General features: G+C 43.3%; 1 protein-coding gene across 1 annotated transcript in view; it reads left to right on the forward strand.

Moving 5' to 3' along the window:
• RGS7 (regulator of G protein signaling 7) overlaps nt 1-14,939 on the forward strand; it is a 522,791-nt gene that overhangs the window by 486,799 nt on the left and 21,053 nt on the right. Inside the window, exons 13-15 of the mRNA XM_074988640.1 lie at nt 361-471; nt 918-1,043; nt 10,448-10,634. Of these exons, the coding sequence (XP_074844741.1) occupies nt 361-471; nt 918-1,043; nt 10,448-10,634 (424 nt within the window). The remainder of the gene's footprint in view (nt 1-360; nt 472-917; nt 1,044-10,447; nt 10,635-14,939) is intronic.

The following is a 14,939-nucleotide window of genomic DNA, read 5'->3' on the forward strand; positions in this document are numbered from 1 at the left end:
GTTTAGTTTTTTTTTCTTTTGTTTCAGCTTCTCTCTCTGCCTTATTTCAACCTCTTTGTACCTCAGTCACTTCATCTTTAAAATGAGGCTAAAACCTGATATACAAGGTGCATGTTAGACTTTATTCATTTTTGCATTTGAAATTCTTCAATGAAATTCCATGCAAAAATATTTAGATGAACTTGTAAACTTTGCAGTTGATTTTATTTTAGTCCTTGAAAAATAGGAAGCATTATCCCACCATTACCATAGATAAAATATACACAGTTTACATTAAAAACACATTTAAAAAAACAGGTTTCTGGTCTGAAGGAGCTTGTTAAAATGACAATGTTTGATACAGTATTTTTGTTTTTCTAGTCTGTTAGCCTACACAGAGCAGTATGTGGAATATGATCCATTTCTTGTACCACCTGACCCCTCTAATCCTTGGATATCGGATGACACTACTTTCTGGGAATTAGAGGCTAGGTATAATATTTTTAATTTCTTTTCAGATTAATAATGTAAGTGTTAGTAGTAATTTTGGTATTTTCTTGAAATGTGCAGATTTCAACCCTACATTCTGCAGCACCATATTGAAGCAGAGAGAAAATGAGATTACCATGCTAACCAATTTGCTCCTGGTCTTTTCAGCTGACCAGTTTACTGTAGATGGACATATATGCATGAAAAACTGTAGCATTCACAGTGGCCAATATCCAGGGTTCCACTGGGGAGAAGTCAAAATTCAGACTTCACACACACATGCTCACACACGCTCCTAAGCTATATTGATTAAGCACTGGCAGCGTGCTTAGCACTGGTCTTTAAATCTTTGTATTACACTATAGCAGCACAGGTATCATTATTTGCATTTGCATATACACCAAAATGCTCGTTCAGTGTGTGATTGATTTTTTTTTTGTTGCCCCCAGCAAAGAGCCAGGACAACAGAGGGTGAAGCGATGGGGCTTTGGCATGGATGAAGTGTTAAAGGACCCAGTGGGAAGAGAACAGTTTCTCAAGTTCTTGGAGTCAGAGTTCAGCTCAGAAAACTTAAGGTGACACTGAGAAGATTTGATCTTTTAACAAAAGCTGAGAAATGTTTTGTGTGTCCATTGTCATTCTTTTTTATTTATTTCCTCTCTTGCAAATATATTCCTGTTTATTCTCCCTGAGGGACCAAATCTTATGAGGTGTTGCATTCCCTCATTTTCCAATGACTTTGAGTGTCAATGATGCTCATGCCCACACTAGCAAAGATGTAAATAGTCAGCATCCCCTAACACACTGTTGTCATGCCCAGTTTCTAGCAGGATTTTGTCCCAAATCATTATATTACGGGTCTCGTAAACAATGACCAACCATTAGTATCTTCTAATATATGCAGCATTTTAAGAACAGTGCACTTGCAGTGGGAAATTTTCAACTGCAACAAAGGGATTTGGGAACAAAAATCCTAGGGACATTTGCCCCTGAAAATCTTAGGTGTTTTTGAAAATCTTCCCCAAAGCAGTTGAAAAGAACAATAAAATCATCTTAATCCTTACAGGAGGTGAACCCATGTTATAACTGATGTGCAAGCTTTCTAAAAGCTTGTAAATCTCCAAGCAACTTCTCATAAAAAATTATATTATTGTTCAAGACCACTTGTCAAATCTAATTTTTTCTAGTTTAAAACAAGATTTTTTTTTTACAAATATACCAGAAAAGGCATATTTCATAGTATAGAATTATAGCCAAATGACTAGCAAAAGCCAACTGTGATCATTGCTGTGCCAGTGAAACCATATTATAACAATATGCGTGTGAAAAGTACTTGATAAATGGGTATATATTTTTACTTCTCTGTGGTACAAACTGAATTTTGTTTCTCAGAAGTATGTACATTAAATCCCACCCCCAAATTAAGTTCTTGTGCTTTCACCCACACATCAGTTTCATTGCCCAGCTTCAGGCTGGGGGACAAAAGGACAACTGCTCAGGGGCCTGTGTAAGCTGAAAGGGCCAGGGGTCCCCTGGCCAGTGCCAGTAGTGCAGTGGGGTTAAGGCAGTCTTCCTGCCCAGTCTGGCTCTGAGACACTCCCAGAAGTGATCAGCCTGTCCTATGGCAGGTGAGGGAGGTCTCCACATGCTGCCATCACCATGAGTGCCAAATGAGGCAGCAATGCATGGAGACTCCCTGCCCGCAGGAGCCATTGCCAGAGGGGTGTGCCAATTGTTTTCAGGATCTGCCCAAGGAAGCACCAACAACTCACTCTCTCCTTCACCACAGCCCTCTGCCTCGTCCAGAGCCCACACCCCGACCTCTATCCCACTGCACCCCACCCCTACTCTCTCCTGCACCCAAACTCCCTTCCAGAACCCACAATCAACACCCAAACTCCTCTCCAGAGCCTGCACCTCTCACCCCCTCATGCACCTAATCCCTGCCAGCCCAGAGTCTGCAGCCAAACTCCCTCACAAATCCCAGACCCCACACTCACCCCTGCAGCCATATTCCCTCCCAGAACCTGCACCCTGCACCCCCTCCCGAACCCAGACTCCCCAGGCTCCCTCCCAGAGTCCACAACATGCACCCAAACTCTCTCCCAGAGACTGCACCCCAATCCCTTGTGCCAGCATGCAGCCTGCACCCCAGAACAAAACTCCCTCTCAGAGCCTTCACCCCAACCCCTTGCCCCATATGCAGAACATGATTGAGAGTGTTGGAGAGCAAGTGACAGAGAGAGAGCGAAGGAGTGAGTTGGGGTTGGGGGGTGATAGGGGTGGCACAAGGCAAGGGTCTTTGATTTTGCATGATGACATAAGTGGCATCCCTACTAGACAGGCAGATGGAAGCTCTTGCTGTGCTGAAAGAGGATGCCCAGCAACACAGCTGGAAGCTCACTAGGCAGCAGCCAGAGCAGGCACAGCACCTCTCAAACTGTAGGTGGACCGAGACTGCATGGGTGCAGCTTCTGCGTGCATGGAGCCACTCACTGTTCTACCTGGGGCCTGGAATTGCTGTGAGCGGGCTGCCCAGCTCTGACTCCCTTGAAAATGGGATGCACCAGACATTGGAGTAATATAGAGAGACCATACCCTTTTCTGAAAGATGCCAAACGCCCCCACTTTCTAGAGATGAGAGTTCATTCAAACTTACGCAAGAGTAACTGGAGGCAGATTATTCCATGCTAGTGGGCCTTGGTTTGCCATACTGTACTGAACACATTCAAAGGTTTGTGATCAGTAAGATTAAATCTGGATTTTCTGTGTGAATACAGAGCAATCCTTGTCCGTCAGAGGGGTGGCCATGTTAGCCTGTGTCCGCAAAAACAACCTTATAGACTAGCAGATATTTTGGAGCATAAGCATTCATGGGCAAAGACCCACTTCATCAGACCACTGCTAACCAATGTGAATCCCTGTGCCCAGGTCAGTTTAAAAAAAAAAAGAGGAGATACAAAAAGAGGATGTAATCAAAGTACCACAACCATTGTATTAAAATATGTTTATTTACAGTTTGGTTCAAAAATATAAATATTCTAGACCCTAGCTGTTGTTTGGAATTTATTTCAGAAGAAATAGGGGACCAATGTGTGTTGCTAAATAACATATTAGTTCTAGGCAGTAATTTCTGAATTAAAAAAGCTAAGTGATAATTAAAGGGCAAAGTTTTATCAGTCCAGTACAAAGGACTGAGAAGGTATTTTAAATTTTAAAAAGATCCCAGTAATTCCTTATTTGAGGCAGCTGTTCAAACGTGAATCTGTTCAGCCGAGCATTCACTTTTCTATGAGTAATTTGTCTTGCTGCCAACCAAACTGTAACCACATAATCCCAGGCTCTTTTCTCTAATCCTATTTACAACACTAACCACAGGCAAACTTGCAAATGACTGATCTAGAAAAATACTCCAGAGGATTTTGTTTATAGCTAATTTTTCCATTACACCTAGCTAGGTTCTATAATGACATATCAATATTGGCCTAACAATGTGTACTATCTGAGGGGTGATGGGTGTCAAATATAAAGCTATGCCTGTGGCGGCTTAGAGAGAAACTATTTTAAAGTCTCAGATGTAGAAGACTCCAAATTCCACCAGTTGCCGTGATATAAATTAAATGAACTTCTGACACAGAGACTCCATGCATAAGGAGGCACAAAGTACCAGTTTGTTCACAATAGCTCACCTACAAGTGTCATCCTCTTCCAGAATGCTGTGACAACTCGAGTTTTGGTGTCTTAAATTAAATTTACTTACCTGCTTACGGAACTATTGACTACGCCATGACAGAATTTGTAGTTGAGGAGATCTATCAGCATCCTTCTAATACTATTGCAAGGGGATTTGCTTCCATCAACAGCCCCTCAAATTGAGTAATACAACTTCATATCCATGTGTTTCAAGAATCACCCCTTGGCACATCAAAACTATAGGAGTAGCAAATAGATGAGACTATAGTATAAAACTGTGAAATGTCCTGTAGAAAATACAGCAGTAGAAAATACAGCAGTGGGCTTTTAGGCAGTGAGGAAGCATTCACTACTAATCAATGTAAAGCCCTATGTCCATGTCAATGAAAAAAATGGAGGAGACACACAAAGAGGATGCCACACCCATTATAGTAAAGCATGGTTTTCTCATCTTGAGATCATTAATACTGGCAGTATTACTTTTGTCATGATCGAGAGTTAAGAAGTTTGGAATCAGGATTAGTAATGGGAGTTGGTCCACAGGCTGAAGAAGTGTGAAACAGTGAAGAGAATTTTGAAGCTGAGGACTGAAACTGAGAGGAAGACTAATAAAGTGGTTAGGATGCTAGTCTGGGACCTGGCAGATCTAGGTTCAGTCTCCTACTTTGACACGTCTATGTGACGTGTGTGAGTTAATTAGTGTTCCTGTACTTTGGTTCCCTATTTATGAAATTGGAGAAATGAACTTCCCTACTTCACAGAGGTGTTGTGAAATCCATTCAGATGTTACGCTAAGGGGAAGTGGGATCCATCTAAGTACCATAAATTGATAAATTCTCAATTGATAAATTCTCAATTCTTTCAGCCTTTCTTCATAGATCAAATTCTCTTGACCTTTAATCATTCCTATCACTCTTTTCTGGACCCACTCTAATTTCTTCACATCTTTCTTGAACTGCGGTGCCCAGAACTGGATACAATACAATACAATACTCCAGCTGAGGCCTAACCAGCACAGAGTAGAGTGGAACAATGACTTCTCGTGTCTTGTTCTCAATATGGTCTCAATATCATGTGAGACCATATCATTATACTGTACTTCTTGGGTAAAGAGGCAGCTCAGCTGAACAAAAGACATCCCTAGTTCATGTGACTACCAGTTGGTCCTTCTTGCTCTTCATTTGGCTAAGAGTTACTGGAAAAAAGTCACATCAGGGGTATTGGTACTATAGCATCTGTACAGTACATGGGACTTTTTGGTGGAACATTTAACTCAGAAGGCTCACAGAACTGCTGCTCCTCCATGCATCAGTCCAACACTATTACACCTGCTTAGTAGCTGTCCACTGAGGGCAATCATTTTGGAAGTGCTGCTTTATGCTTGGTTCACTGTGAGGCCAACCCTTACAGTAAGAGAAGAGTTGATAGGATCAATTTAGAATCATAGAACACTAGGACTGCAAGGGACCTTGAGAAACCATCGAGTCCAGCCCCCTGCTCCAATGGCAGGACCAAATACTGTGTAAACCATCCTTGATAGACATCTATTTAACCTGTTCTTAAATATCTCCAGTGATGGAGATTCCACAACCTCCCTTGGCAATTTATTCCACTGTTTGACCACCCTGACACTTAGGAACTTTTTCCTTATGTGCAACCTAAAGCTCCCTTGCTGCAGTTTAAATCCATTGCTTCTTGTTCTATCCTCAGAGGCCAAAAAGAACAAGTTTTCTCCCTCCTCCTTATGACACCCTTTTAGATACCTGAAAACCGCTATCATGTCGCCCCTCGATCTTCTCTTTTCCAAACTAAACAAGCTCAATTCTTTCAGCCTCTCTTCATAGGTCAAATTCTCTTGACCTTTAATCATTCCTATCGCTCTTTTCTGGACCCACTCTAATTTCTCCACATCTTTCTTGAACTGTGGTGCCCAGAACTGGATACAATACTCCAGCTGAGGCCTAACCAGCACAGAGTAGAGTGGAAGAATGACTTCTCGTGTCTTGTTCTCAACACACCTATTAATGCATCCCAGAGTCATGTTTGCTTTTTTTGCAACAGCATCACACCTTTGACTCATATTTAGCTTGTGGTCTGCTATAACCCCTAGATCCCTTTCTGCTGTAGTCATTCCTAGACAGTCTGTCCCCATTCTGTATGTATGAAACTGATTGTTCCTTCCTAAGTGGAGCACTTAGCATTTGTCCTTATTAAACTTCATCCTGTTTACCTCAGACCATTTCTCCACTTTTTCCAGATCATTTTGAATTATGACCCGATCCCACAACAGAGTTGCAACCCCTCCCAGCTTGGTATCATCTGCAAACATAATAAGCGTACTTTCTGTGTCAATATCTAAATCGTTGATATTGAACAGAACCAGTCCTAAAACAGACCCCTGCGGAACTCCACTTGTTCTACTTTTCCAGCAGGATTGAGAACCATTAAGAACTATTCTCTGAGCACAGTTATCCAGCCAGTTATGCACCCACCTTATAGTAGCCTCATCTAAATTGTATTTGCCTAGTTTTGTGATAAGAATATCATGTGAGACCATATCAAATGCTTTACTAAAGTCTAGGTATACCACATCTACCGCTTCTCCCCTATCCACAAGCTTGTTATCTTATCAAAGAAAGCTATCAGATTGGTTTGATATGATTTGTTCTTTACAAATCCATGCTGGCTGTTCCCTATCACCTTACCACCTTACAAGTACTTGCAGATGATTTATTTAATTACCTGCTCCATTATCTTTCCTGGCACAGAAGTTAAGCTAACTGGCCTGTAGTTTCCTGGGTTATTCTTATTCCCCTTTTTATAGATGGGCACTATATTTGCCCCTTTTCAGTCTTCTGGAATCCCTTCTGTCTCCCATGATTTTCCAAAGATATTAGATAAAGGCTCAGATATCTCCTCTATCAGCTCCTTGAGTCTTCTAGGATGCATTTCATCAGGCCCTGGTGACTTGCAGGCGTCTAATTTTTTAAGTGATTTTTTTAACTTGTTCTTTTTTTATTTCAACTTCTAACCCGACCCCATTCCCTCTAGCATTCACTGTGTTGGGCATTCCTTCATCAGACTTCTCAGTGAAGACCGAAACAAAGAAGTCATTAAGCATCTCTGCCATTTCCAAGTTCCTTGTTACTGTTTCTCCCTCCTCACTGAGCAATGGCCCTACCCTGTCCCTGGTCTTCCTCTTGTTTCTCACGTATTTATAAAAAGCCTTTTTGTTTACCTTTATGTCTGTAGCTAGTTTGAGCTCATTTTGTGCCTTAGCCTTTCTAATCTTGCTCCTGCATTCCTGTGTTGTTTGACTATATTCATCCTTTGTAATTTGTCCTTGTTTCCATTTTTTATATGATTGTTTTTATAGAATGTTCCTAGTGCCTGTTTGAAAGCAAAGAACTATATTCTATATGTGGATACTTAAAGTTTAGCACAATCCAGTACTGCCCAGGCACTCAGACTGACATTTTCCAAGTCACCCATGGGCTTCAGATCCCAATGAAATGTGTGTAAGGCACTACACAGGGGCCCTGCTGGTTTGCATTCCAACCCTGGCTCTGCTATTGATTTCTTGTGCGACAGCTGGGGAAATCAATGCACACATACAAGGCAGTAGCTTTAATGCTTGACTTTTCTTTGGGAAAAATATATACATTTTGTTTTGAAAGCTCAGTAAACAGATTAAATGTGAAAACGTGTGTCTGCAGTGATCTCCTGAGGCAGGGGATATTGCAGATCTCAGCATTTTTAAAGAGGTTTCTACAATTGCAGTCTCACAGTTTCTACAGGGTTGTTGGAATGCTAATGTTAGAAATGTAAAACACAAATTAATCTACCAGCAAGAAGCTTGTTCTCACCTTGATAAAAATGGCTCTGGAGTGCCTTTCTTTTCCACGCTGCACCTCCCTTTTCTGGCATGCTCAGGACCTGGCTGGTCCCAAACCAGAGAATTTGCTGGATGAAAGGAGGTGTAGGGCTTCTGCAGGCAGAAAGCCCAGTGATGAGGGGCAGCTCCAGTCTGCAGCCTCTCTCCCCAGCCCAGGCTGCCTTGGTGCTCCAGCCAGCCCCTGTCCCCCAGCTGCTACAGAGCAGAAAGGGGCTCCAGCTTCCAGCCACATGGCAGCTTCCCAGCCCCTGGTGCCAAGGGGAAGGCAGGTGTTCCTGGCTCCTGCCCCTCACCCCACTGCTGGAGGGTGCTGGGGCTTTTGCCCTGTCTCCAGGCTGCTGCGGGGCAGCCAGGGCTCCAGCCCCGGTCCCTTCATTGCTGCAGGACCACTGGGGGCTCCTGTCCCAGCCCTGTGTTATGGTGGGCTGGCGAGAGCTCCAGCCCCGGTCTCTGCACTGCTGTGGACTAGCGGGGACTGCACCCCTGCTCACTGCCACGGGCTCTTAGCCCTGTGGGGGTTCCTGTACAACTATTATCTCGTCTTGCAACATCCGTGGTCAGGCTGGATAAGGAGTGTTGCCAGGAGAGACAGTATCAGATTTCAGATGCGCAAGCCACTGTTCCTCCACAGTGGCTCAGTTTAGCTCTCACCTTATTGCCTGTACCTTAGTGTAAGGCAGTAGCTTACATGCAGAATAGCATCCTAGGTTTCTTGTGGGACTCCCAGAAATAATAGTGATGGCAAGGAAAACAAACAAGATCAGTGTCTAGGACCAATCCTTATAGAGCTCTGGGTCAGGCAAACTGAAAATGGCTGTGGTGACAAAGAACATCTCCCCCTTTCATCCTCTGCTCTATACCTACATTCTATACATACGAATAACTGTACAAATGTTTTAACTATATTCCCAAATCATGCTCTCTTCATCTGAAGTCCAAGCTAGAGTATGGACAATATGCAATTGAGTCCCAGAGGCTATGTCTACATTTGCCCCTTCTTCAAAAAGGGGCGTGGTAATCAGGGCGATGGGAGATTACTTATTAAGTGCTGCAGTGAATATGCAGCACTTCATTAGGCTAATTCTCTCCTGTGACAACTTCAAAGTATGGAACTTCCAAGTGCCAGCATGTGTGCAGCTGTGGGCACTTTGAAATGCCTGCACTGTGAAGTGCCTTTACTCCTCAATGCTGGCACTTGGAAGTTTGACACTCAGAAGTTGCCACAGGGAAGAATTAGCTCAATGAAGTGCTGCATATTCACTGCAGCACTTCATTAGTAATCTCCCATCACCCTGATTACCATGCCCTCTTCGAAGAAGGGGGCAAATGTAGACATAGTCAGATTGTCTGGTATTAGACCAACAGTGTTGGCACCAGATTGCAAAATTATGTTGTACTTGGTTCCCCCAGAATGGCAGAAACCAGAAGTGTTGGAATGTGTTGCCTAGAGAGGTGGTGGATTTTAAGTCCCGGCTGGACAAGGTCCTGGCTGGGATGACTTAGTAGGAGTTGATCCTGCTTGAAGCAGGGGGCTGGACTAGATGACCTCCTGAGGTCCCTTCCAGCCCTGTGATTCTGTCCTCTCTTTTCTGGCAATAAAACTGTGCAGATTCACTGCACCATGCTTAAATCTAGTACTTTTTAGCAATTTTTTTTATTATATTAACTGTCATACAATCTGTATACAGCCTAATAGTGATTATAATGCAGTGATCAGGCTAACCAGGGTACATAAGAACATTAGAACAGCCATACTGGGTCAAACCAAAGGTGCATCCAGCCCAGTAGCCTGTCCGCTGACAGTGGCCAGTGCCCGGTGCCCCAGAGGAGGTGCACCGAAGACAACGATCAAGCGACTTGTCTCCTGCCATCCATCTCCAGCCTCTGACAAACAGAGGCCAGGGACACCATTCCTACCCCTTGGCTAATAGCCTTTTATGGAGCTAACCTAGTCTCCAAATAGCAACAACTGTTCAAATGTGATTCCAAGTAGCACATTTCTGATCACATTTTGGTCGAGCCTTTTTATTGATCTTTTATTGGGAAGTGGGGTGCGGAATGTCACATGGTCCCACGCATAATCTTACATCTCCTCCTGCAGTGTGTATGCTCTGTATAGCAATAAGCTTTACTGTGCACTTCTGTTTGCAATTGCTCACAATACCAGCTCAAGGGACAGCCAGTGAAACTGAAAGGGGGCAAATTGAAAGCTAATACAAATGAATACATCCTCAGAGAACACGCAGTTAGCATGCAGGGTTCACAGCCACAAAATACAACTCAGCAAGGAGACGTCTGTGATGTATGTAGAGCATGTTGTTATAAACTATGCCATCAATAAGAGGCCATGAGAATCAAACTTAGAATTCAAGTTTCCATATTTTGCCATAGGTTCTGGTTAGCAGTTGAAGATTTGAAGAAGAGACCTAATCGTGAAGTACCTGCTCGAGTCCAGGAAATCTGGCAGGAGTTTCTTGCTCCTGGAGCTCCCAGTGCCATCAATCTCGATTCAAAAAGTTATGACAAAACCACACAGAATGTGAAGGACCCAGGACGATATACATTTGAAGATGCTCAGGTCAGTATATGATCTTCTTCTAGGCACTTCTGAGGTATAGCACCAGTCTAGGCCTACCTTCCTACAGGATGGCAAATCCGTCACCTCTCCTGCTGTCCCTGTACCAGTGACAGGGATATTTCTTACAAAGAGATATATTTGGAATTAAATTACGGAGCCCATACTCAGCAAGCTCCCTGTGACCCCCCAGCCAATCCCATGTTTAACCAAAAATAGGAATCTTTTCTCTCTGGATGCATGTACATAACTCTCCTAGGTGTTTAGAGGAGGCAAAATTCCACACCGTGGAAAACAACAAGAAGTCCTGTGGCACCTTACAGACTAACAGATATTTTGGAGCATAAGCTTTCATGGGCAAAGACCTATGAGACAGCAAGTCTGTCACCACTCCCACTGCCACTGCACCAGTGACAGGGATATCTCTTACAAAGAGATATTTGGAATGAAATTACAGAGCCCATACTCAACCAGCTCCCCACTTCACTGATGAAGTGGATCTTTGCCCACGAAAGCTTCTGCTCCAAAATATCTGTTAGTCTGTAAGGTGCCACAGGACTTCTTGTTGTTTTTGAAGATACAGACTAACACGGCTACCTCTCTGATACTTGATACCATGGAAAGACTGTACCCCTTCCGTTGAATAAATATAAAGGCTTTATTGAGGTTATTTCTTAATCCTGACCTATGGACAAAGTGTACTTTGTAAACGTTTGTGCAAAAGTAATATCCACTGAAAAGCATGGTAAACTTCTAGGAACAGTTCTTCAAGTAGTGATATTCTAGGAATGTAGGACAGTTTGAGTATGGCTTCCTAAGCTTTTTCTTCCCCATTTTACATTTTGTAGATTGATTTAATAAAGAAATATCATAGCAAACAGATAATTCCAATCAAGGTGGCCTTTGTTTTAGCTTGAGAATAGCACAGGACAAAACAGCAACATTTCCATGAAAAAGCACGCAATATATGTCTCCTCTGGATTGTTTGCTTTACACTAAACACACACAATGGTTTTCTGCTTCTGCTGAGCTCTTGGGGATTTTATGGTACATTAACCAAAGAGGTAAATTATATAGTTAAATGCTTCAGAAATACAGAAGCTCTAAAAGCAAAGCCATATTTAAACAGCAGTCTGTATAGAAAAGCTAGCTGCCTTGCCATTAGCCTAGTTTTGGAAAATGGGCATGAAAGCTTAACACTCCTTTATTTTCTTTCTGGAGTTTTTCCATTTGTGTATGGTCTGGAGTATACAGTGCCTAGGCACAGGGATTTTTTTTCCTCCAGAACTCCCTTCTTTAATCCAGTTCAGCATAATTTAAACCTGGAAGTGAACACTTCTCAGAGCAAGCAGGATATGACTCAACTCTCTTGTCTTGAACATTTTGATCTTTACTCATTGTGCTGAAGTGGAAGAATTTCTTCAGTAGAGGACTACTTCTTCTAGATCAGGGGTCAGCAACCTTTCTGAGGTGGAGTACTGAAATTTGACCTTTTGACCTCTATGTACAGAGTGTGAGTGACACTTTTTGAAGTCACTAATAGTCCTACTTACAACAGCTTCATTAATAAATAAATAAAGAGGCAGAGCTTGACTGTTTCTGTCCTGACATCTTCATCCGGCTGGGTTTTTTAAACGTCTAAATATGTCCAGGAATCTAATACAGGTTGAGCCTCTCTTATCGCAGATGTCAGCAGCATCCTGTTTGCCCCAGACAGCTGTTAATCTCAGAAAATGATTGACTTCCTGTGGGCTACTGTGTGAAGACATTCTCTTAAACTTACAAAATATTTTTGGGCTCAAACATATTGTCAACAGAAATCCTATTTTTCACACAATTGACATGCAAATGATGCAGATTTAGAAGAGCACTCTTAGGCTATGTCTACACGAGAAACATCCGTCGAAGTTACTCTTGACAGAGAAATCTTAACAGAGCCTCTGTCAACAGATTGCATCTACACACAACTTGCTCTGTCGACAGAGAACTGCCAGACTACACTGCCCTTTGGTGTCAGAAAGAAGAATGGCAGCTCTGCAAAGAGGGCTGCCTGGCAACTGGAAGTACTCTCTGCTGGCAGAAGGGTCTGCACTGCACTTCTATCAACAGTACATTTGGTTTTGGGAAGAAGAGGCTTTCAAAATCCAGGGGGGTCATTTCAAAAGGCTCTTGTCTACACCAGTGGCATACTCTTCCAAAGCGGCACTTTTGAAACACTCGTGGCCACCATTATGCTAATGAGGTACTGCATATTCACAGAATCACAGAATCATAGGGCTGGAAGGGACTTCAGGAGGTCATCTAGTCCAGACCCCTGCTTCAAGCAGGATCAACCCCCACTAAGCCATCCCAGCCAGGACCTTGTCCAGCCGGGATTTAAAAACCTCCAGGGATCGAGAATCCACCACCTTTCTAGGCAATACATTCCGATGCTTCACCGCCCTCCTGGTGAAGTAGTGTTTCCTAATATCTAACCTACACCTTTCCCTCTTCAACTTCTGACCATTACTCCTTGTTCTGCCATCTGACACCACTGAGAACAGTTTCTCACCCTCCTTTTTAGAGCTCCCCTTCAGGAAGTTGAAGACTGCTATTAAATCACCTCTAAGTCTTCTCTTCTGTAAACTAAACAAGCCCAAATCCCTCAGCCTATCCTCATAAGTCTTGTGCTCCAGACCCTTAATCATTTTTGTTGCGCTTCACTGAACCTGCTCCAGCAAATCCACATCCTTTTTATACTGGGGGGCCCAAAACTGGACACAGTATTCCAGATGTGGCCTCACCAGTGCCAAATAAAGAGGAATAACTGCTTCTCTAGATCTGCTCAAAATGCTCCTCCTAATGCACCCCAGTATGCCATTAGCTTTCTTGGCTACAAGGACACACCGTTTACTCGTATCCAGCCTTTCATCCACCATAACCCCTAGGTCCCTTTCCATCATACTGCTGCTGAGCCAGTCAGTCCCCAGCCTGTAACAATGTTTGGGATTCTTCCACCCCAGGTGCAGGACTCTACACTTCTCCTTATTGAACCTCATCAGATTTCTTTTGGCCCAGTCCTCCAATTTATCCAGGTCCCTCTGGATTCTCTCTCTACCTTCCAACATATCTACCTCTCCCCCTAGTTTTGTGTCATCCACAAACTTGCTGAGGGTGCAACCCAGCACCTCATCCAGGTCATTAATAAAGATGTTGAATAACACCGACCCCAGAACCGAGGCTTGCGGCACTCCACTTGAAACAGACCGCCATCCAGATATTGAGCCATTGACCGCTACCCGTTCAGCCTCACCATCAAGCCAGCTTTCCATCCATCTTATAGTCCAAGGATCCAGTCCATATTTCCTTAACTTATGGACAAGAATGTTGTGGGAGACCGTATCAAAAGCCTTGCTGAAGTCAAGGTATATCACATCCACTGACTTCCCCATGTCCACAGAGCTTGTTACCGCGCCATAGACGCTAATCAGATTGGTGAGGCAGGACTTGCCCCTGGTGAATCCATGTTGGTTACTTTTGATCACATTCCCCTCTTCCAAGTGCTTCAAAATGGATTCCTTGAGGATTCCCTCCATTATTTTCCCATGGATTGAGGTAAGGCTGACAGGTCTATAGTTCCCTGGATTGTCCTTCTTTCCTTTTTTAAAGATGGGCACTACGTTTGCCTTCTTCCAGTCATCCGGTATCTCCCCCGATCTCCAAGAGTCTTCAAGGATAATGGCCAAAGGTTCAGCAGTGACCTCTGCCAATTCCCCCAGTACCCTGGTGTGCATTAAATCCAGACCCATGGACTTGTGCACATCTAGTTTTTGTAGATAGCTCAGAACTTGTTCCTTCCCCACAGATGGCTGCCCTCCACCTTCCCATGCTGCATCATCTAGGACTGTCATGGGGAAGTTGACTTTGTCCGTGAAGACTGAGGCAAAAAAAGTATTGAGTACTTCAGCTTTTCCTGCATCATCTGTAACTAGATTACCTCCCTCATCCAGTAATGGCCCCACACCTTCTCTCATAACCTGTTTATTGTTCACATGCCTGTAGAAACCCTTCTTGTTACTCTTCACATTCCTTGCCAGATGCAGTTCCAATTGTGCTTTCACTTTCCTGATTACTGCCTGGCATTCTCCAGCCGTATGTTTATACTCCTCCTTTGTCAACTGTCCACGTTTCCATTTCTTGTGTGCATCCTTTTTGAATTTAAGCTGACTAAGGATTTCCCTGTTAAGCCAAGCTGGTTGTCTACCATGTTTGCATTTCTTACTACTCAGCGGGATTGTTTGTTCCTGTGCCTTCAGTAAGACTTCTTTA

Source organism: Carettochelys insculpta, chromosome 3 (assembly GCF_033958435.1).
Source record: "Carettochelys insculpta isolate YL-2023 chromosome 3, ASM3395843v1, whole genome shotgun sequence".
Lineage (NCBI taxonomy): Eukaryota > Metazoa > Chordata > Testudines > Carettochelyidae > Carettochelys > Carettochelys insculpta.